We start from the raw sequence: 22,289 nt of genomic DNA on the forward strand, positions 1-22,289 counted from the left end.
TGAAATCAGCGGACAGTTCAGGGTTAGACAGGTGAGAAATGTGGAATTGATATTTGGCTTTCTCTAGTGGACTTGAGCCTTTGGCAAAGTGGTTTCCCTCTGGTCCGCATCTGAGCCAATATGGAGAGACTCATCCAACTATGGTAGTCACTAAGGGTTCTTGATCAGAGTCAACAACTTCTAGGCCTGTCTCAGTGTGTTGCCAAGCTGTAGAGTTCACGAAGTTAGGAGAGGCAGCATAGCTTCTTTTAGTAGCATTGTTGATGTGATAGGCATGAGGGTCAAAAGTTGGGGACATGGCGGTTGTGGTTGAAAGGGGGATGACACAATTTTTGTTGGTACTTGTATGACTAGAGTGTATTTGTCAGTGGTCATTGTTTATGTCAGCATTTTATATCTTCCTCACTGCCAGTCATGATGTCCACAGAGCTTGATGTGATGGAACAGGTGAAATCTCTGATGATGAAGGATATCATTACAGAGGCTGGCTCGCTATTGAGTTATTCTGAGAAACACTGTCATGATAATCTTGTTGCTGCCATTTCTCAATCAGCTCAATTACAGCAAGCTGTTAGACGAGCTTACTATCAGAAAAAGGAACACCAGGAGGAGGAAAGAGAAGGCCAATTAAAACAAGCACATTTTCAAGATGTGTCTTCTGAAGAAGATGAGGATGCTAATTTTTGAGGAATCCTGCTGAAGATATTAAACAACTAGCACTTGTGAGTTTCATTGATCATACTGGTAACACCATGACTATGGTTGCTGTATGCTTGTCCTGTGCTCGTGAGCTTTCTGTTCAAGATTTGCAGAAAGTGTATGTCGATGAACTTCCCAATCATTATCTTCTTACACCCATCATTCGGCACCATGCTCAAGTTTTAATCCATGGAGCTTTATTGCACTCCAATTCACTTTCAGAAGATGAAGGCCAATCACAAGGACCCATTTGTGATGAATGCCTAGATGATCTTAAAGTGGGAAACGTCCCTGTTCATTCCTTGGTTAATGGGCTTTGGGTGGGAGATGTACCTGATGTTCTTTCCATCCTTAATCTTCCAGAGTGACTTCTTATCACACTGTATTTTCCTGCTGTCTACATTGTCAAACTATATCCTCAGTGGAAGGGTGCAACACAATGGGATTCTATGTCCCTGAATAGTGGTGTTCAGGGAAATGTATTGACTTATCAGTTGAATACACCTGACATTGCTTGGATGGTTGAAGGCAATCTGTTGCCACATAAACCCACACTACTTGCTATGACTATCACTGTCACCATTATCAGACCCAGTAAACTCCCAGTCAAATCTCTTCCACTCTTTCTTACTGTTAGTCAACATTGTATCCAAGCTGCATTGAAGTTTCTGAAGAGTGAGAATCATCTGTATCATGATATCATCATCTTGGAAGCGAATTTATCACTTTTGCCCAAGAACAGAGTTCCAGAGGATCTTCTCTCTGTTGTAAAATACTCCACCGAGCAACATCTTTTGGAGCAAGAATGAGCTGGTTATGTGGTGGGAAATGTCGATGATAATGGTTAGTTTTTTTTGTAACATCTATTTATATTTGCTAAGCTATGTAGATTTGCATTCTACATTTGAGACCTTGGACTCCACAAACAATTCAAGAGAAGAAGACACTGAAGTCAGTGGAGATGTTGGTCAGTGGATGAAGCTTGGTTATAGTATTTGTTGACAAATTTTTGTTAGATCCTTGTGTTGTCCCTATTCAAGCTCATGGTGTTATTGATGTGGAAGTGACCTTGCTTTCTAATCAGGATGTCCTAGCCAATGCTTTCACAAACACATCTCATTCTTTTGGGGAGTCTTACATGGTTCAACATGGATCAAGTTTTGTTAATGAATATGCTTGACGTGATGTCAGTGGAGTGCAGTACACTGGGACAACTGATGATCTGAACCACCTTTTGGGTGCTTTTCCCTGCTTGTTTCCTTATGGCCATGGTGGTTTTGAAGTATTCCGACCATGAGCAGTGTCTTATGAAGCACATGCCAAGTGGGCTATGCAATATGCTGATAAGTGATTTAGGAAAGATTTCCATTTCATGTTTCAAGTGTTTGGGGTCATCCAGAAGCATTGTAGGGAATGGGATTCCTCCAGGCATATATTGCCCATATTATGAATCACAATGATTGGTATAGTGTGCAACTCACTATCTATGACTTTCCAGTAAAATGCACCAGAGGTGCAACACTTTCCCACATTATGCGATGCATTCCTGCACACGTGCTTAGTGCGCTCTTCCCGTGCTTGGTCGCCCTTTGTCGCGCAGCATCCTGGAGCATCCATCCATTGTCCAACCAGTTCCCTAGTGAGTCCTTCCTTGTCTATTCTCATTATCAGACCATATTTAGTATTTGTATGGCATTATTTCATCATGGACCCTTATTTACATCATTTACATACTCAGAGCACTCCCTGTTCGCTTCCGAGCCCTGGGAGCACACCTAGGCACAGCTTACCTGTTGCTGAGGAAGTTTTCATACAAAAACCACCACAGAGAGATACACCTACCACCATCATGTCTAGTAGCGTCTAGCAGTCAGAATTATCATGAGTTAGTTTCCATCAGAGTCGTCGCCCTAGTCATCAGCCCAGTCTACTATCATCAGTCTCCACTCAGCAGTCTTAGTTCATGCCTTCACACCTTCTACCAGTCATTTATACATTCGCGCACTGTGTGCGCCTTATTCCCACACTTCGCGCTCTTATGCACTTGACATTCCTGCATGCACGCTTCCAGTGCACTTCACCAGAGTTGACCTGGTGTCACTTTGTGGATCTTGCTTTCCTTGCTTCCCTGAAGGGTCGAACATATCGCCTGGTGCACTTCAACCAACACTTAGAGAGTCAGTAGGCTTTCCTCTCACTCCAGAGTGAGAGCCCCCTCTTTCTGTCTTTCTTTTGCTCTGCAAGCCAGCAGAGCTGTTGAACCTTCAGCATCAAGTATGCCGCTATGCAGTCCTCCAAGTACGGGAGAAAGCTTTTCAGGACAATGAAGTATCATTTGCACGTTTAACTTCTGAAGATTTTGCTTCTGCTGCTCATCAAGAGGCTAAAAAGGAAACCATTTCCAATCCTATTATTCGCGCTTTGAAAAAACATCTCAATGCAGTTTGAGTTAATGTTGTTGGCACAGATGAATCCAGGATCAGTATTTGTGCTTACATTTGGGGCATGACTGCTCTTTGCAATCTGCCATCATTATGGGTTACAATCAATCCTACCAATACACACAATCCAATTGTTCAAGTGTTTGCTGGAGAAGAAATTGACCTTGATTTATTCAATTGTACTGCTGGTCCTGATTCCACTCAGCATGCCAAGATTGTCACAGATGATCCTTATGCTGCTGCCAAATTTTTTCACTTTATAGTTCAAGCCATTTTTGAGGAGTTGATGGGCATCACCATTCATCAACATGGATGGTCTGGCAATATAGTTCAGAGAGAAGGAATATTTGGCACAGTGGAGGGTTATATTGGTACTGTGGAGGCTCAAGGCCAAGGAACATTGCACCTTCATACACTTATATGGTTACGAGGTGCACCAACAGCTACTCGAATGAAGACTTTATTGGAATCAACCAACTTTTGATCCCATGTTGCTTCATATATTGTGTCTAATATTTGTGCACATCATGATCAAGTCACAGAGGAGTCCTTGGCCACAAAACCTAGAGAGAAGGCAGTATCTTATTTGTGTCCTCTTGACCTGTGTTTATCCTCTTTTACTAGCTCTCATCATGATGTGGAAGGACAACTGGTTCATGGTGTTCAAGTACACAGGTGTGGACCTGGTTGTCTCAAAGTTAGTGGTGGACATTTATTGTGTAAGCGTCAAGCACCCTTTCCACTAGCTTCTGAGGCATGGATCAATTCCTATGGAGGATGGGGACCACAGCAAACATACCACTTCCTTAACAACTGGAACACCACCATTTTGTTGGCCACACATTCTAATCACAATTGCAAGCTGATTACCAATGGTGAAGGAACGAAGCACATTGCCTGGTATATATCCTCATATGCTGCGAAATGACAATAGCATTCTTGCAATGCCTCAGCCCTTTTAGCCAAAACAGTGGCATACCACCAATGAGATGAAGCTCATAATAGTGATATTCAAACTCTAAACAAGTGCTTGCTACAACGGTGTGCCAATGCTCTTAGCTGAGAGCAGGAATTTAGCACACCTGAGGTTGTCTCATATTTGATGGGGTGGGGAGATCACTATATTTCACATCACTTTCAAATGATTCACTGGGGTTCAGTCACTGGGCTGTTGAAGAGATGTTTTCCTTCTTTGCAAGATTTACAGTGCGCAATTTCACTAATGTTTAAATTGCATTAACAGAGCTTAAACTACTAGTCACAAGTCGCATATGTCTGCTGAGGGTTTAACTGTCAATGTTGATTCATCTGGTTCCGAAGTAAGTCACTTTGTTCTTTATAGTGATCTTTTTATTTATTTAAAGTTGGAGTATGTTTCTGTTGAGATCTACAACAGGACTCTTTGCATACATGATCAAGTTTCTGAATATGTTGATTGTGGACAGGAATTTGAACAATTCAGCTATTTGGAGTTCTTTCTCAACACATACAACATCAGGGTTGCTACTGATGTGCCCGTCATGCATAAGAATGCTAACACTGGTGTTCATGTTCCTTACCTTGCAGAAAGCTCACATGCAGGTCATGCTCAAGTATTACATGCTCCAGGGCATGAAACCATGCCTCACATTCCTGGACCATGGTTTCCATCTGCTGACAACTCTGATTCATGTCCCTTTTATTGTGCATCAATGCTTGCCTTATTAAAACCTTGGCAAGATGTTTGGACATTGAAGAAGACTGAAGAGACATTTGAATCTGCCTTTGCTTCTTTCATCTCAGATGCCCCACAGATGGTGCAAACTATTGTGGCTAATATTCAGTACTTTCATGAATGTGCTGATCAAGCCAAGCGTGAGGAAGAAAAGAATCGAGTAACATGATATTCAGGCTATGCTGCAATACACCCTGGGGAGCACCTTGATGATGAAGAGGAGGAAGGACCTCGACTTAGTGATAACACCAACACCCTGGATGATCCAGTAATCAGTGACAATGACATCTTGCAGACCTGCAAAGGATCTCTCACTACTCATGAGATGGTTTATGCAGATGTGGCTATGAATATCACTGATGAACATGACTTTTTTGGGGTTGGACGATGTCCAGCTCCTCATCAGCCTCTTGCCACAGTTGTTACAGAAGATAATTTACAGCAGTGTCTAGAGTGGCAACATCTTATTGCGGAAGTGGACTCTATTGTCGAAGAACCTCATGATATGGAAGCTATAGCAGCTGGAGTCAAAACAGCACCTTTATCTTTATCCATTCCTCCTTCTACAGAATTGCAAGCTGTCACTGAACCAAACTCTGTGGAAGAGATTACAATGACACCCTTTGACCCTCCAAGTTATTTGAATGAAGAACAGGCTATGGCATTCACAATAATCGCAGACCATCTTTGTCAACTTCTTATTGGCAATGATCCACCCCAACTCCTCATGGTCATACATGGTGAAGGTGGTACAGGGAAAACACAGTTATTACAAGCTATAACCCAGTTGTTCTCTGATGTTGGGAGTGCTAATCGCCTTGCTAAAACTGCATTGTCTGGTGTTGCTGCCTGTCAAATTGGAGGCAAAACTTTACACTCTTGGGGCACACTTCCAGCAGGTAAAGGATTGCCTCGCACTGATTCATGGATTTTTCAACCAAGTGCACAAACTGCTAGATGACGTCATGCAAACATGCATGATACATTTCTTCTGGCAGTGGATGAAATGAGTTTTTTTGATGTTGGACACCCTCTACTTATTGTCTCAAGTTGTGTCTGCATATCACTTAGCCAATGCGGTTCCTTGAAGTTTGGTCAACACACCATTTGCAGGTCTTAGTGTCCTTTTATCAGGGGATTTTCATCAATTTCCTCCAGTCGCTGGTCATAATCATGCTTTATACTGTCAACGTCCAACCACTAGCAAATGCCAGTTGGGAAGAAACATTTTCATGCAATTTAATACTGTTGTCAATCTCCATCAGCAAATTTGAATCACTGACTCAGTATGGCTTGACCTTCTTGGACATGCATGAATAGGAGCTTGTACTTCTGACAACCTTGCAGAAATTTGACAACTGGTATTGACCATGAAGGATTGTCAAGTTCCAGATTTTTCTGTTGATCCTTGGATGCACACAGTCCTTATCACTCCTCGCAATAGTGTACAGATCCAATGGAACAATCATGCCATTGAGAAACATTGTTCCCTATCGGGTGAAACAATGTTTATTTGTCCTGCGGAGGATTTGGCACATGGACAATCTCTCAAATCACAACAATGATTGATGGTCACTCAAATGTCTTTGAAAGACATGGAACAACTTCCTACAATGCTTAGATTGGTGAAGGGTATGCAGGTTATGGTAACCCGTAATCTAGCTACAGCCACCAATCTTTCTAATGGATCTTGAGGAAGAGTGGTGGAAGTAAAGCTGGATGTTAGAGAAGATCGAATAGCTGAGGAAGCAATTATTGCAGGGAAAGTTTTTCTCCACTATCTTCCTGCATTGGTAATATTGGAGCTCAATTTCTGCGATTTACCCCTGTTACCTGGTCTCACAAAACATCAGGTGCCATTGATTCCAGAGAATTTTAAATTCTCAATAGGATCAAACCCATCAACAATGGTAACTCGATGGCAGCTAGCATTGAGTCCTGTGTATGCATTCACAGATTTCAAGTCACAGGGACAGACTATTGAGCATGTTTTGGTCGATATTGGTTGAACCACATGTTTTGCATTGTCCCCTTTCAATGCATATGTGGCTTTATCCAGAAGCCATGGTTGAGACATGATTAGATTGTTAAGAGACTTTGATAATGACTTATTTCTGCGACATCCCTCAGAGGATCTTTGTGTTGAAGATTCTCGGATCAATGCACTCGTAGAGGAGACAGCAAAACATTTCAAGGATAAACAACAGTAAGTGCATATATCTAGATTGTAAAGGGAACATTCTGACTTGTTTTTCAGTCTTTTATAAGTCCTAACAGGTCAACAATCAATTCTTCATCTCGCAAGTAGTACACATTCATTTCAGTTGTTTGTAGTATGGTGTGGTGTAAAGATATAGTTGATTAAATATCAGCTATCATGTATAAGACTTTGCATTTGCTGTCGTGAAGCGCTGTTAGTAGTGGTGATGAGAATGAAAGGAAATTTTTGCTTTATTGAAGCAGATAGTTTTTCGGGTGGAAGCCCCAATGGTGGCCCCAACCTGTGCAAAAGAATTGATGTGAGCTGTGATCCCCAACCCTGGATCCCAAATTTTAGGAGCCTCAGAGCAATGCTTTGACATGAGGGAAGCAGCATTGGACAAAAGAGGTAGTGGCTTGGAGGCATCTGTGGGCATCTGCATGAGCAGTGTTGTGGGCATCCTGCACAAGAAAGAGTGCAGGCATCTGTATATGCAAATAGTTCCCTGGTAGCAGAAAGGAACCTGATGAGAGCTTGCAATGGCAAACTTCCTGCATGAGTAAACTTGAGAGGCCAGCGCATAAGCATGCACTGTGTGGTGCAGAGACAAGAGAGGCCGTATGCTACACTGCCACTGCCACAAAGTCCTAATTCTAACCCTACACTCATACCTCGCTTTGGGGTAGAATATCCAGATAAGGAGTCTGTATCCACACAACCTCTATAGTAGACATCAGATGACTGGGTTTGTTGTTTACTCCTTAGCTATCCATGAGAATGCTATATTCTGGATTTCATTATGACATTTGTTTTCTCTGTGTCTCAGGTTTTCCTTCTTGCTATAATAGGTGTTTATTTGTCACTATTTTGAATCCACATATCATGCTACATTGTAGTTGACCGTGCTCCACACAGTAATTTTCAACATTCTGAAATGATTCTGAAATGTTATGAAACACTTCAGAATCGTTCTGAAAGATGTTCAGAAAATCCACTTGAAAAACTTAATTTAAAACTCCATTCAAAACACTTAGCCACTTCAAATGCTTCAAACTCTCCAAGTCCCCACATTAAGGTTAGGGTTAGATGCATGCACAGACAAAAAAAAGCGCCATGTTCATATATTTTGTAGCTAGCAAAGACAAACTATTCTAAACCAAGCTAACACAACTACAAAGTGTCAAGCATCAAACTATGTGCACAGCACATGGCAAACCTTGAGTATGAGATGACACTTCAAGCATCAAACCATGTGCATGATGCACCATGAACCTTGAACACATTCATCAGTGTGGAAATAAGAGTACCGTCAACAAACAAACCTCAAAGCTGCATGAGTGCAGCAGTGGATGGTCTGGCACTAGGTAGGCATGTGAGGTGCACAATATGGTGCTGGGGATATATGCAAGACAATGCGATGTAGCTCTGGTGGGGATGCAAAAAGAAGACAGCATGTGCTGGTGAGTCCCTCTGATGGGAAGTAATGGTGTTGCACAGTAGGGAGGAGCCGGTTGTGATATCAGAAATTGATTCAGGCTCAGCTGTCCATCCTGTAGGTATGGGACTTGTGTTGAAATGATGGTGGAGATGAGGGAAAGTAGGTATCTGGAGGCGCCATAAGAAATCATCTGGGTCTGTCTCTGAGTGGAACACAATAACATGAGGTTTGAGCAGGAAGAGGTGCTTGTTGTAGGCATGATGGTCAGCGTCAGCATGTCATAGGTAGGGTGCTCGTTGCATGGCACAGTGCAGGTGGCAGAAATGCATGCTGCCTAAAATTGAAACTCCACTTAAAAATTGCTTAGATCAGATCAGTACTACATATGATAACAAGATAACAGCCCACCCACCATGCCTTACCAGTCTCACCATCAAGAATTACTCAATAAAATAGATACTGCTACCTTAGATGTTGCAAAGGCCTGGGTTGGGCATGCTATAGCAGAAGCAGGTCTTAACTCCTCTGGCTCCTCTGGCTCCTCTATCTCAGAGGATTCTGTTATCAAGACCCCATCACCACTCTCACCTATGTCACAGACATCTGATGGTTCCAGCACATCAGATGGCTCCATTTTGATTCATCAAGAATATGCTTGTATTATCAGATCTCTTACTGCTCTTTGGGATGAGGTGCAGATGGCATGTGTCCTTCACATTCCTGATGAACCCCCTATGTGGGCACCACAGATCCAGCTTCTCGACCACTTTGCTATCCATTGCCCTGATCTATTCCGGGCAAAGCTATGTGTCAACCCTGATATATTTGATGATATCCTTGATCAAATCAGTGATGACCCTGTCTTCTATAATCAGTCCAATAATCCCCAACTCCCTGTTGCTATACAACTTGCCATCTTTCTTAATTGTGCTGGCTACTATGACAATGTAGCTTCAAATCAGGACATCTGCCAGTGGGCAGGCATTAGCATTAGGTCTGTCACAAACTGCACTAATTGTGTTATGACTGCCCTGCTCAGACAGCATGATAATTTTATCTGCTTCCCTGCTCTTGATTCTGATGAGGCTACATGTGCCTGTCACTATGTTCAGTCCAAGTCCTGCCCAGAGTGGAGGAATGGAATTCTGGCAGTTGATGGATCCCTATTCAATCTCCTTCAAAAGCCAGGCCACTATGGAAAATCATTTTATACCAGGAAGTCTCAATACTCTCTCAACTGCCAGGTGTGTTTTATTTCTTATTTGACACCAATTTTTCTGATTTAAAAAATATTTTAGGCAGTCATCCTACCTCACAATCTCACTATAGTGGATTATTCCATTGGTCACACTGGTAGTGCACATGATGCATTTGCATTCCAATCCACTTGTGTCTTTCAACAGTATGCAACACTTCTTGAGGATGATCATTGGATTTGGGCAGATAGTACTTATCCCCTGGAGACATGGTGCATTCCCCCTTTCAAGAAGCCTCCTAATGGGGCCTTGACCAGTGACCAGAAGGCTTTTAACACTGCCCTATCCAAGGTATATCTATTATTTTTATTTATTCAATTTCCTGATGTCCATTAAATATTTTTAGATTTGTGTTCAGGTGGAACACATTTGCTGCTCTCAAAGGCCGCTTCCAGTCTCTCCGGGAGCTGAGGCACCCATTGCAGAATGATGACCAGCTTCAGTTCCATTCCTACTGGGTGATGTGTTGCATCATCCTTCATAACATGATTATTCACTTTGAAGAAAATCATAACATCTTTAATGGTGAAGGTAGTACTTCTAATTGGGCTCTTGGGGTTGAGGGAAGAGACCTTATCCCTCCCCCAGAGCTACCAGACCCTGATGTAGGCCTTGTGGGTAACACCTCATATCTTGGCACCCCTGGCCATGCAGCTTGTGCAAGGTTGATGCAGAATTTGTTGGGGTAGTATCTCACACAGGAATCCTACAAGACACAAGACAAGACAACAGATAGCTCATGTATTACCATAGAAACATAGGAGGCATGTAAGACATATAACTTAATATAAGAATGACATGTACACAAATGTAAGACCTGAAATACAACAAAGAAACAAGAACAGAAAGAGCACATACAACAGGGTGATGACAATGAACAAACAATGATAAAACAATGATGCTGCAACACGATGACGACGGTAACATAATGACAGCAGCACCCTTACTCATGCTGAGGCTGCACCCCCCTTCAACTTGAGGAGCTCAATCTCAAGCTGCAGGGCAGCCTGTTTCTCCATCTGAACTTTGGCCTGGGCCTCAAGCAGTTGAAGCTCCAAGGCCTTTGCCTCTTGTGAATGCTGGTAGATGGCAGCAGCCTCATCACGTTCTATCTTGGCCTGCTCATGTTGAAATTTGATGTTGCGTTAATGTCGGTCAGCATTGACTTTTGCAATCTTGTACTCCAAAGTGGCTGCCTTCACAGTGTATATGTAGTTCATACTGTCAGTGAGTGACTGGACCTGACCCTGGACATCCTGCATATTGGAATCAACACACTTCAAGAGGGAGGAAGACTTTTGGGAGGCAGCAGGTCTGTGAGTGGACGATGATGGTGATGTTGATGTGCATGAGTGCGAGTGTGAGTGTGACAATGACTGGAGAGAGGATGGTGGCTTGGGTGTGTGGATGGTACTGCGATTAAGAGCATGATCTGTGTGCATCTGAAATTTTCCATGGGAAAGAAACTTAGGGGTGCAGGGAGTGTATGTAGGGGGCAGTGAGGGGGATGGGTAAGGGTGCTTGTTGGATATATGTATTTGGATGGCATGATCATCCCCCTGTTCAGCCAGCTCAAAATTGTCATCCCTGACATCATCCCATTGCTGGACATCCATGTTGTCATTGGCATCATTGGAGAGGGTATGGGGGAGGGGAGGGTTGACTTGGGGGATGTGGGAGGAATGGTCGATATTGTTGGGGGAGGGAGTCTCATCCATGAATTCATCAGGGGAGGGAAGGGGGAGAGCTTTCTCCTTACCCTTTCCTTGGGTGAGCGGAGGCAAGTCCGTGACATCGTTGATAAGGTCACCCTCAGTGTCCCCAACAGCATCATAGGGATCAGGGGGAGGGGGCACTATTTCTTTGCCCTTGCCCTTCCCTTGGGTAAGGGTGGCCATGCCACTGGTGTGATCCACACTGGGCGCAGACAAAATTGTCTTCGGTGCAAACACCAGATTGCCCTTCCAAAGGGCATTGAGTGCATCGAACCAAGGGAAGTCAGCTAGTACTTGTTCTATAATTTTTTGTAGCGTAATTTAATAAATTTTAAAAAATAAACCCTACCTCAAGGATTTTGTGCACCAGTGGCATCAAGTGGGTTGATGCCAGCACCGGTCTGCAGAAAGCAAGCACAATGTTTCTTATATTTGTTTCTGAGACTAGGAATTGTCAGTTAATTAATACATAAGAAAGGGGGGAAATACATACTAGTTAAGATGGTTGCTCACTGCAAGTGCAAACTTGTGATTGTCTTGTGCATATATGTTTTTATACTCTTCATCCTCTGCAAAAATAGTTTGAGTGATTGTCACCCAGATATGACTCTTCTGGCTCCCCAAAGTTTCAGGTTCAGTTATTGTGGGATTGCAAGATTTTTTCAACTCATTGAAGAGCACATGGCAGGCGCCAGGATGAGTCTTGAGGAACTGTATGAGGGTATTGGTGTGATCAAAGTCGCAGGTCTCCCATCTGACAGTAACCCTGCCAGCAGTGGTGGTGGGAGTAGCAGTGGCAGGAGTGGCAGTGGCAGGAGTGGCAGTGGCAGGAGTGGCAGTGGCAGGAGTAGCAGCAGGGGTAGCCATATAGTTAGTAGTAACAGCAGTGGATGGTTGCTGGATGGTGTTGGACACTATTGCACCCCCACCACCTCATCCCCTCATACCATGAGTTATACCTCCCCCCCTACTACCATGTGGGGGCCTTTGTGGAGCCATCTTTGTAGTTTTGATGTGCGCTTTGATTCATTCTGAACATCGTACTTGTGGACATTGGGCAGGCATCCTGCATGCATAGCATAGAGATTGGATTTTGGACCCCACTTGGGTCTGCCGAATGTCCTGTAGATTCTGAAAGAAATTTGTCAAACTTACCCACATTTTCAGAGCCTCCCAAATTCTACTTTGAATACCACTATTCCTTAATGTCCTTAATCAGCTTAACACACTTATCTCAAAACTCATTTGCTCTCTCTCACATCATTCACCTAGCACATCTTATATTTTTTGAGTGTGAAACACAATAAAACATATATATTAATACACTTTAACATTTTTTTTCTGAATACATTCAAGTTGAAATTTCAGACAAGTAGATCCATTTTCAACAAGGCAGTTAAGTGCAAATAAGTCTGTTTAAGGGCAAAATAAGGAATTTGTGAATTTCCTGATGTGGGAGTGAACAATAATGGTACTCAGAATAAAATCTTGAATGTCTCTTGAAGGTCAGCTACTCTAACATTGTCAAAGCACAGCACATCAGCAAAACCCTAAGTTAAGGTCCCCCCATTTACAGTGCTACATAGTACCATACAGCATCACACAGTGCCACACAGCACCATACAGCACTGTAAAAGGGGGGACCTTAACTTAGGGTTTTGCTGATGCATGCAGTATACTGCAATTCAAGGTCAGTCCAGCATTGTACTTCGGAGTTCAGAAACACATGCCTGCTGCTCATCAACATGCTTGCCAGTCTGCACAACTTTGAGCTAATGCTCATCTGCTCTTGAGGGGAATGGACCCCCCTCCATCTACCTTGAATATTTATTCCATCCCTCCCAGTAGTACTGGACCCAGGGTAATGGTTCAGTGGGGGAAAGAAGATGCTCTCACTGATATCCTTGTTGACCATCTCACATCTAACTCTGCTGATTGTCAGATTCTTTTCTATTCTGACAGCAAAAAAATGCCTATTACTGATGATGAAAAGGCCTTGGGCAAGGACAAGAGTGATATCTACGCTGTCATCGCCAAACTCATATTTGCAAATCACACCAAATATGGCCCTGCATATCATCAGAATCTGAAGAAATTTTGCAATTCAGTCACAAACCACATTGTGGGGTACATAGTCTCCTATTAATACTTATGTACGCTGATAAAACTCTTAAGAATATTACAGTCTCAAAACCAAGTATATGAAGCTCAAGGCCAGATTCACTGCTGGTGCTGGTGTACTGCCCAGTAGTGGGTATGCAAATTTATTTGGTGAGTCATCTGTTGGACTCCAAGAGATCTGAGACAACCAAGACTGAAGGATCTGAGATAGGGAAGGGAAGTGAGTGAGAGGTACGAGCACAAGCCAAAATGGACAGAGGTGAGCAACATATTGACATTGGCTCATGTCCTATATTATTTTCTATGTTTTATTCTTATATCTGAGTTATAACAGTACTTACCTTAAAAGTGTCAGTAGAAACGCCCAAACATCTCAGTTCTTTCAATATACTGAGATGTAAGCTTTAAATATTGTCACCTGCATACTACAAACTCTAACAATAATGTAGTATACTTGTTGTATAGATTCCTTGCCCCTCTCACTCATCTCATAACAAGAGGTTATGAGCCCTGCCTCAACCATGGAATCTATGCTCCCTGGAACCAACTCCAGCCTGTTCAATATCCTGAAGCTCACAGAAGACAACTTGAACTGGATAACCTATAAGGAAAAAACATTAACAGCAATAGGAGCCCAAGGTTTGATGTGATATACCAATGGACAAGCCTGTGCACCAGTTCCATTCACCATTGACGAGACCACTAAGGTTCTCAAAAAGGCCAATGGATCGACACCTACACAGACTGAAATAGATGAGCTTGATAAGAAGACAGATGAGTACCAACAGAAGAATACACTAGTTAAGCAGCAAATCTTCAGCATGATCATGGATTGGCTATTGCTGCACATGCAGAACCTTCAGGAGGCATTGGATATCTGGGCAGAAATCTGTCAGATACATGAGGGTAAAATGAAGCTCATACAGAGCAATATGTGTCACTGGATGCAGGAGACATGATGTGAGGAGGGAGGAGATGTCAGAATGCACTTCTCTAAATTGCTGAGACTCCAGGAGTCACTAGCTAGAATGGGTGTTAGTATCGTTGATGCAGACTTCCATGTCATTATCCTAGACTCACTTCCAGAGTCATATTGTCCCCTATTGTCCTCCATCAGTGCTGCTGCAAAAATCACAAAGACCCCACTCACCTTGAATGAACTAATTACCATTATAACTGAGGAATACAAGCATAGGCAGCTCACTGACCATAGACCTGCCAAAAAGGGCACCAGCTCTGCTCTATCCGCAAGGGAGAGCAAGGGAAAGGGATGTGGACCCAATACCAGCAGTAGCAAGGCCAATGTGAATGTCACTTGCTTTAATTGTGACTGCAAAGGCCACTACAAGACTGATTGCTGGAGACTGGGAGGTGGGAAGGAGGGACAAGGCCCAAATCAGCAAAGGTGAAAAGGGCAGAAAGGGCAGAAACAAATGGCCAACTCAGCTGCAGAGTCTGAACCCCAAGACCAGTACATGTTCATAATGTCAGACTTGGACAGTATAGTGAAGGACTTAAATGTACCCATTGAGAGATGTGGAGCAATTGTAGACTCCAGCACTACCTCTCATTTTTTCCCCAACCAAGCCAAATTCTCCAATTTTGTAACCATCCCTCCCCAAGACATCCATATGGCTGATGGTTCTACTTTAAGTGCCATAGGTCAAGGAGACATCAAAGTTGATCTGCCTCTAGGTCAGAAGAGGACCATGGTAACACTGAAGAATGCACTATACACACCTAAAATGGCCTTCATACTGATCTTGATGAATCAGATCACTGCAGCTGGCCTAGCGGTCCTCTTCAAGGGACATATATGCTGTATCCTCTCCAAGGGTCTGAAGAGGGATATCATTGCCAAAATTCCCCAGGTCCAAGGCCTGTATAGCATAGTGACAAGTCATCAGACACAGCATGCCAATATAGCCAGACAAAAACTCACCATTGGGGAACTGCACAGAGTCCTGGGCCATGCCTCCCAAGAGGCACTCCTAAATGTGGCCAAAAAGGGCCTCATCACCAGCATTGATATTGATGTTATGAGCAAACTGGAATTCTGTGAAGTGTGTGTTAAAGCCAAGTCAGTGAGGAAGCTGTTTCCTGAGCAAAGTGACAGCCAGGCACTCACCTACAGTGAACTAGTGCATACAGACCTCTGGGGCCCAGCACAGATGACAAGTCTTGGAGGATGCCTGTACTATGTCAGTTTCACAGATGACTTCAGCCATCAAATGAGGATTCAGTTCCTAAAACTGAAGAGCAAGGCACTCACTACCTTTAAGGCCATGAAGCCTGGCTGGCATGCTAATTCCCAGGAGTCCATTTGACCAAGCTGTGCTTGGATCAAGGGAGAGAATACCTGAGTGGAGAGTTTAACAAGTACCTTCATCAGCAAGGGATTGAGCATCAGTTAATGGTACATGACTCACCTTAGCAGAACAGTGTGACTAAACATCTGAACTGAATGCTAGTAGAGCATGCTAGGGCAATGCTGCTGGCCAAGGATTATATATGATTTTTGTAAGTAGGTTTGCTTCAGGTACAGGTATTCTAGCCATTTTCAAAACATCAAGTCTCATGTACACCCCATTCTAGATGTGCAAGTGATATTATATGTGTATGTCACAACTTGTGCATCTAGAACCTGTCCCAGATGCACAAGGGATGTTGTTATTTATGTCATGACTTGCATATCTAGAACAGGTTCTAGATGTGCAAGCCATGACATACCATTGATATATATAAATATATATTTGATTTTAAGGGTGCTATCTTTAACAACCAATGGGATTAAGTGCTAATAAATGTATATACATTATATTAACAAATAGAAGTAATGGTTAAAACATGAGGCACTTTATGGCAGGAGGAAGACAAGTCTAGAAGTGAGTTAGATGCACATATTTAATCAATCAGATGAGAGATTGTGCAACATACAGTGATTTATGTACCACCAACATTGACTCATCAACATGCCCCACAAATCCAAAAACACAGCTGATGGTGGTGTAAGTGCCATGTGATTGCAATGCCAATACAGGAACTGACATACCCTAAATGGACATCATTGTAGAGAAATACATTTAAGTTGGACACACATCCCGTGCAAGCAGCATCACTAAACAATGATCTTACATGTAAGAACCAAGAGTTGGATATCACAGTGGCAAAGGTGAACATTGGAATTGGCAAGATCAATATTCTGGAGATCATGAATAAATTGCAATTTGGTACATACAACAACAGGGCACAAAATTTGAGTGAGGTGAACAAGATGATTACATCATTTGAGAAGCACGGATGACAATGGTACAAGGAAAGCAATGCTCTTATGATTGTTATTGCACCAAGCCATCTCCATGCTGGCCAGGAGTTGAGTGAAAACTGGAATGATTGGGAGAGTTTGAATGAGGTGAAGTTTGTTGACAGGAAGCTGCTGATACTAGCATTGGGCCAGCACTGGGTGGCCATGCTGAAAAAGATGGTGCAGGCATTCATCAATGAAGAAGCCATGCTCAAGAAGAGGATCACATGTATTGAGGGGGTGAAAGAACCCAGTGATGATTCAGTGACAAAGCAGTTGAGCTATGGAATCATCTTGCTGTAGTGAAAGGCAAACTTCAAGACCTTGGAAACTGGGCCATTATCCTGTATAACAAAGGCACATCATTTACAATATACCAGTGGTCTAGTTGCACATCTAGATACAACTCTAGATGCAGGGACTTAGTGTGATATATGAGACTGACAACTCACAAGATACCATCAACACTGGAAAGGGTAACCTTGGCCTGCACCTAAGTCAAAATCAAACCTTGCACATATATGCCAAGACACAAGAGGAGGAATTGGTGTCAAAATTGCATGATTTTTATGATGTCTACTAAGAGGAGGGCAAAGACACTGCCTTGGAGCTGATCCGACAAGAATATGAGAAAGGCAAAGATGACAAGAATTTGAAACTAATGAAGATACATATGGAAGAACAAATGGCTTGTTATTACATTGATGCATGACATCCTCCCAATGGGGGCACATTATTGACACTGGAGTGAGCTATTGGTCCACTGGCTGTTGGCCAATATCTCAGTGATCATAAGGGTATGTAAATATTATTTCTGATTTGCATGAAGTAATAAATGACATATTTACAGATCTATATGATATACATGAGGCACAGTGTGAGCATGCTTCAACAGCTTGCATCAATAGATGAATTCCCATCTTATTGTGAGGTACACACACTTGTTAAGAAATCTCAGGGGAGTTAGGATGCAGGTGAGTGGGTGCAAGAGTTGCATCAGAAGATACTCTCCAGCACAGTGTGGGAAACACAACAAGAAGAGAACTGGAAAGTAGCCTTCTAAAGTTGGGTCAAACATGCTATGCCTAGCTGCTATTCAACCCTAAAGGGTTTCCAGACTAAGCTCAGTGCTCAGAGAGGATAGGAAATCATGCTAATAACTCTCAGTCTCAGACTGGTACTGGTAGGTGGTGAAAACTATGATGATTACATAAGCACCAAAAGTGCGAACATAACACTAAGTAATATCTGCCTATACAAGCCCACAGTAAATGAAATCCCTATAACAGCTGGCAAGTCCAAGACATTCATTCCCTATATCAAGGAGATCAATGAGTGAGCTGTGACATGTTTTGACATGTACACTGGTAAACTTGGCACAGACACCAAAATCTACATTGCTGCCCTTGAAAAATATTCCTGTGATATCTTGAGGCTCCTTAAGCATGGGCTGGGCCAGAAATCAGAATTGGAAGCTGAGAAAATATGATCAGACTGCATGCTTGCACACACCTACATATACTTGTCATCATTGGACATGATCCTGTTGCCATTGATGATGGGCATGATGATGGACCACTGTCTTCTTAGATAGATGATCTATAGATAAACACCTATAAAACCAAATATCTCCATGGTCAGTGATTCAGACAAATACCAATGACTGATAACATGGTTGTTCATGGGTGGCTGTTCAGTGGTACCTAAGCTACATTCAGAAGAAGGTTTTCTGTGAGATCAGCAGTAAGCAGTCAGTCCACTAGTGTATGGACTACAGAGATGACAAGGAAAAAGAAAAAGGAAAAGCTATGTTGTGCAACAATAACACCACCAGCAGGTTGTGTGAAGCAATAGATGTCACTCCCCAAAGCACAAGCAGGTAGGATCAAAGGTCAGGACTAGTCAAAGCTTCAGAGAACTTTATATACTATTGAGCCTCTGCCAAGGAACTCATGATGAGTATTAAACAGAGTCAGGAACAGACATCCTTGGTGGTCTGCACCAAGTCCCCTTTCAATAGCTAAAGCCTGTTGGCAATGAGAACCCTAGCTCAGTATCACTACTTGGATGTGTGTGGTCAAGCACACAAGTATCAACTCCTAAAGTCTCCCCACTAAGCTGCTCTGAGCCTCAGATAGACAAAAGAGACAACACAAATCTCTGGAATATGTCTGCTACAGAAACACAGGAACTTGGAAAATAAAAGAAGAATGTAGAAAGACCGACAAATGAAACAGAACCAGGTTTGCTGGTTGTGGAGCATGGTGTTCTTACACTATTACTGCAGTCTCACAGAAGGGTACCTACCAATCTTCAACAGCTTCTCACTGTTATTGATCTTGATCACACCTTACTGATAAAAACTGGGGGGTAAAATTGCTTCTTTTATTTTGTCAAACAAAAAGTCCTTATATACATAAACTCAGTGGCTGTGCTCCTAGTTTCCCATGTACTAGGAAAACTACTTTAGTCAGATAGAGTGACAAGGTATGGGTATGAGTCAAACACAATGAGCCAATTGACATCATCATGAGTAATAGGGGTATATGGGTGAGTCATCATGACACTAAGTAGGTCATCTGACTTTCTGGGAACAAAGCAGTATGTGAGGAAACTACTTACATAATGTTCTAGTTCATGTGATGTGTATTTGTGTTTGGCTATTATTATTATTTGTCTTGTAAGGAGATGTAGTGCTTCATTTTTAGGCTTTTATGAATGTTCCCACAGGGTAACTTATGTGGGAAATATTTTTAGAAGTCACCTGACAGGTGTAAGATTTTGTCTGAGTCATTTCTAAACCAAACAAGGCAAAACTGAACACATGAATAATTGTCCAAAAATAATCATCCTCAAGTGCCAGGCTATTTTGAAAAGTAAAAAAATCTCCTGGGCTGAGCAGTTGGTTCAGAGTAAAGGAAAAATTATTTTGCCATAGTTCTTATGGTAGTAGGCTTTGTGAGAATGTTAGTCAGCCATGCACCAGACCAGTTTGGTGCAGGTCAATGCCACAAAACCAGTGAAATCTCAAGTGATGTTGTGGACACTGTGAATGCTCTGATACATGTTAGTAGCACAATATGTGTGCATCTAGAGCTGTATCTGGATGCACACATAATGGAATCATATATTGAAGAGAATGATTACTGACACTTCACTGAGCAGACACTGGTTCTCAATACATCTCAATTGCACCTTCATGATTTGAGCAATAATGGTATGGCTGGCTTTGATCCATGTGAACATTACAGTGGCTCAAAAAACTGTCCACATGTTTTGACATTTTTCACTATCTATGATATTGTGTGAGAACGAACAAATGCCTCAAGGACATGCTTATATCACATTGTAGTATGGCTTCAGGGCTTTCATTTGAGCCCTACACCGTTGGAATCTATGGAGATATGGTGGAGATACAAGGCTTGACTCATGCGGACAGTTTTTTGAGCACATATTAAAACTATATAAATCATCATTTATGACACCATAACAATCATGCCACCATTAAATAAATTATAAAGTGGTGTCATTATGTCATTTTAAAACCATATCTAACTATACAAACCAAAAATTTCCATGTCATGGTTATATTCACCATGAAAGCCACCCCCCCTGCTCAAAGGGATAATATCCTCTCTCTTTCCTATTCTGGCCTCTCTGCTTGTCAAATTTCCTCTAGAACTGGAGAATCCAAGTCTACTGTGGCCAAGTTCATCAAAGAAAGTCACACAGACAAGGAAAACTTCTGTGAAGGGCGTTCATCCAAGCTCACCTCTACTGATAGGAGGGCTATTATTCAACATATCACTACAGGAAAGGCTGATAATGCTGTCCAGGTCACCTATTACATCAATTCCACCATCACATTCCCTGTCTCTTCACACACTGTGAGAAACATTCTCAAGACAGCTCATCTCAGGTCAGTAACAAGAAAGAAAAGGCTCTCCTCTCTATCACACATATGCAGAGAGGACTAGCACCCTTCTTTTTTCACATATATACCTTGCCATCTGACCCAATCCTATTTATTGTGGTCTTATATGATCATATAACATGCTTCCAGTCCATGTAATCCAATTCTGATGGGCTAAGGCAAAGGTTAGTCATCTCTGTTTATGTGTGATAGAAAGGAGAGCCTTTTCTTCCTTGTTACTGACCTGAGATGAGCTGTCTTGAGAATGTTTCTCACAGTGTGTGAAGAGACAGGGAATGTGATGGTGGAATTGATGTAATAGGTGACCTGGACAGCATTATCAGCCTTTCCTGTAGTGATATGTTGAATAATAGCCCTCCTATCAGTAGAGGTGAGCTTGGATGAACGCCCTTCACAGAAGTTTTCCTTGTCTGTGTGACTTTCTTTGATGAACTTGGCCACAGTAGACTTGGATTCTCCAGTTCTAGATGAAATTTGACAAGCAGAGAGGCCAGAATAGGAAAGAGAGAGGATATTATCCCTTTGAGCAGGGGGGGTGGCTTTCATGGTGAATATAACCATGACATATGGAAATTTTTGGTTTGTATAGTTAGATATGGTTTTAAAATGACATAATGACACCACTTTATAATTTATTTAATGGTGGCATGATTGTTATGGTGTCATAAATGATGATTTATATAGTTTTAATATGTGCTCAAAAAACTGTCCGCATGAGTCAAGCCTTGTATCTCCACCATATCTCCATAGATTCCAACGGTGTAGGGCTCAAATGAAAGCCCTGAAGCCATACTACAATGTGATATAAACATGTCCTTGAGGCATTTGTTCGTTCTCACACAATATCATAGATAGTGAAAAATGTCAAAACATGCGGACAGTTTTTTGAGCCACTGTATATTGATCTAGGTATACCTCATGTCACTGGTGACAAAGATTTATATACAATCCATGATGTGCATTTATTACATCTACAAGATGAACTAACTGAATGCTCACATGATCCCACCTAATAGCTAACCCTAAGTCCTGTGAATGATGAAGATGGGGCTAAAGATGTCACTGATGACAGGATGGATGATGCTGAAGATGGTGCACCCACTGCTGACAAGAGCAAGGGTCCTGTTCAGGTGACCCTAATGTCCTTGCAGAAAGGCAAGAAAAAAAGCCACTCCTGTTCTACAAGACACAATGGAAGTTGAGCAAGTTGGAGGTAAAGTATTCAATGAATCAATATGACAATGGCTCACTTTCATAAGAAGACAGACCCTCTAACCCTGATGATGATGTTCACATAGACCAACCAAATCCCATCATCGATGCATCAGCTAAGTCTAACCCTCACATATCATCAAGCATTGATTTGCCTCAATGTGAGTATTGTGCCCATATAGCCCTGTCACCAGATCCAGAGGCTAATCAACTATTGTATATCAGTCGCACATGTCATTGATCCCAGGGGTACAT

The 22,289-nt window shown here is 42.3% G+C and overlaps 4 protein-coding genes across 4 annotated transcripts; 3 read left to right on the forward strand and 1 right to left on the reverse strand.

Moving 5' to 3' along the window:
• Nucleotides 1-4,411: 4,411 nt before the first annotated feature.
• BJ212DRAFT_1485890 (uncharacterized protein) lies at nt 4,412-7,162 on the forward strand (the record flags this gene model as incomplete). Its single annotated transcript, XM_041341044.1, has 5 exons — nt 4,412-4,459; nt 4,586-4,994; nt 5,031-5,753; nt 6,985-7,060; nt 7,132-7,162. The coding sequence occupies 5 exons, from the start codon at nt 4,412-4,414 to the stop codon at nt 7,160-7,162; spliced, it is 1,287 nt and encodes a 428-aa protein (XP_041187800.1).
• A 3,533-nt stretch (nt 7,163-10,695) lies between these two features.
• BJ212DRAFT_1485892 (uncharacterized protein) lies at nt 10,696-12,330 on the reverse strand (the record flags this gene model as incomplete). The annotated part of the gene is made up of 4 exons (XM_041341045.1): nt 10,696-10,866; nt 10,915-11,762; nt 11,831-11,907; nt 11,957-12,330. 4 exons carry the CDS (start codon nt 12,328-12,330, stop codon nt 10,696-10,698), a joined length of 1,470 nt encoding a protein of 489 aa, XP_041187801.1.
• A 1,102-nt stretch (nt 12,331-13,432) lies between these two features.
• Nucleotides 13,433-13,992, forward strand: BJ212DRAFT_1303678 (uncharacterized protein; the record flags this gene model as incomplete). The annotated part of the gene is made up of 4 exons (XM_041333452.1): nt 13,433-13,590; nt 13,649-13,717; nt 13,740-13,804; nt 13,919-13,992. 4 exons carry the CDS (start codon nt 13,433-13,435, stop codon nt 13,990-13,992), a joined length of 366 nt encoding a protein of 121 aa, XP_041187802.1.
• Nucleotides 13,993-16,556: 2,564 nt separating this feature from the next.
• On the forward strand, nt 16,557-17,191 carry BJ212DRAFT_1303679 (uncharacterized protein; the record flags this gene model as incomplete). Its single annotated transcript, XM_041333453.1, has 3 exons — nt 16,557-16,592; nt 16,658-16,849; nt 16,901-17,191. 3 exons carry the CDS (start codon nt 16,557-16,559, stop codon nt 17,189-17,191), a joined length of 519 nt encoding a protein of 172 aa, XP_041187803.1.
• Between the last annotated feature and the right edge of the window lie 5,098 nt (nt 17,192-22,289).

The sequence above is a fragment of the Suillus subaureus genome (assembly GCF_016647635.1).
Source record: "Suillus subaureus strain MN1 chromosome Unknown BJ212scaffold_46, whole genome shotgun sequence".
Lineage (NCBI taxonomy): Eukaryota > Fungi > Basidiomycota > Agaricomycetes > Boletales > Suillaceae > Suillus > Suillus subaureus.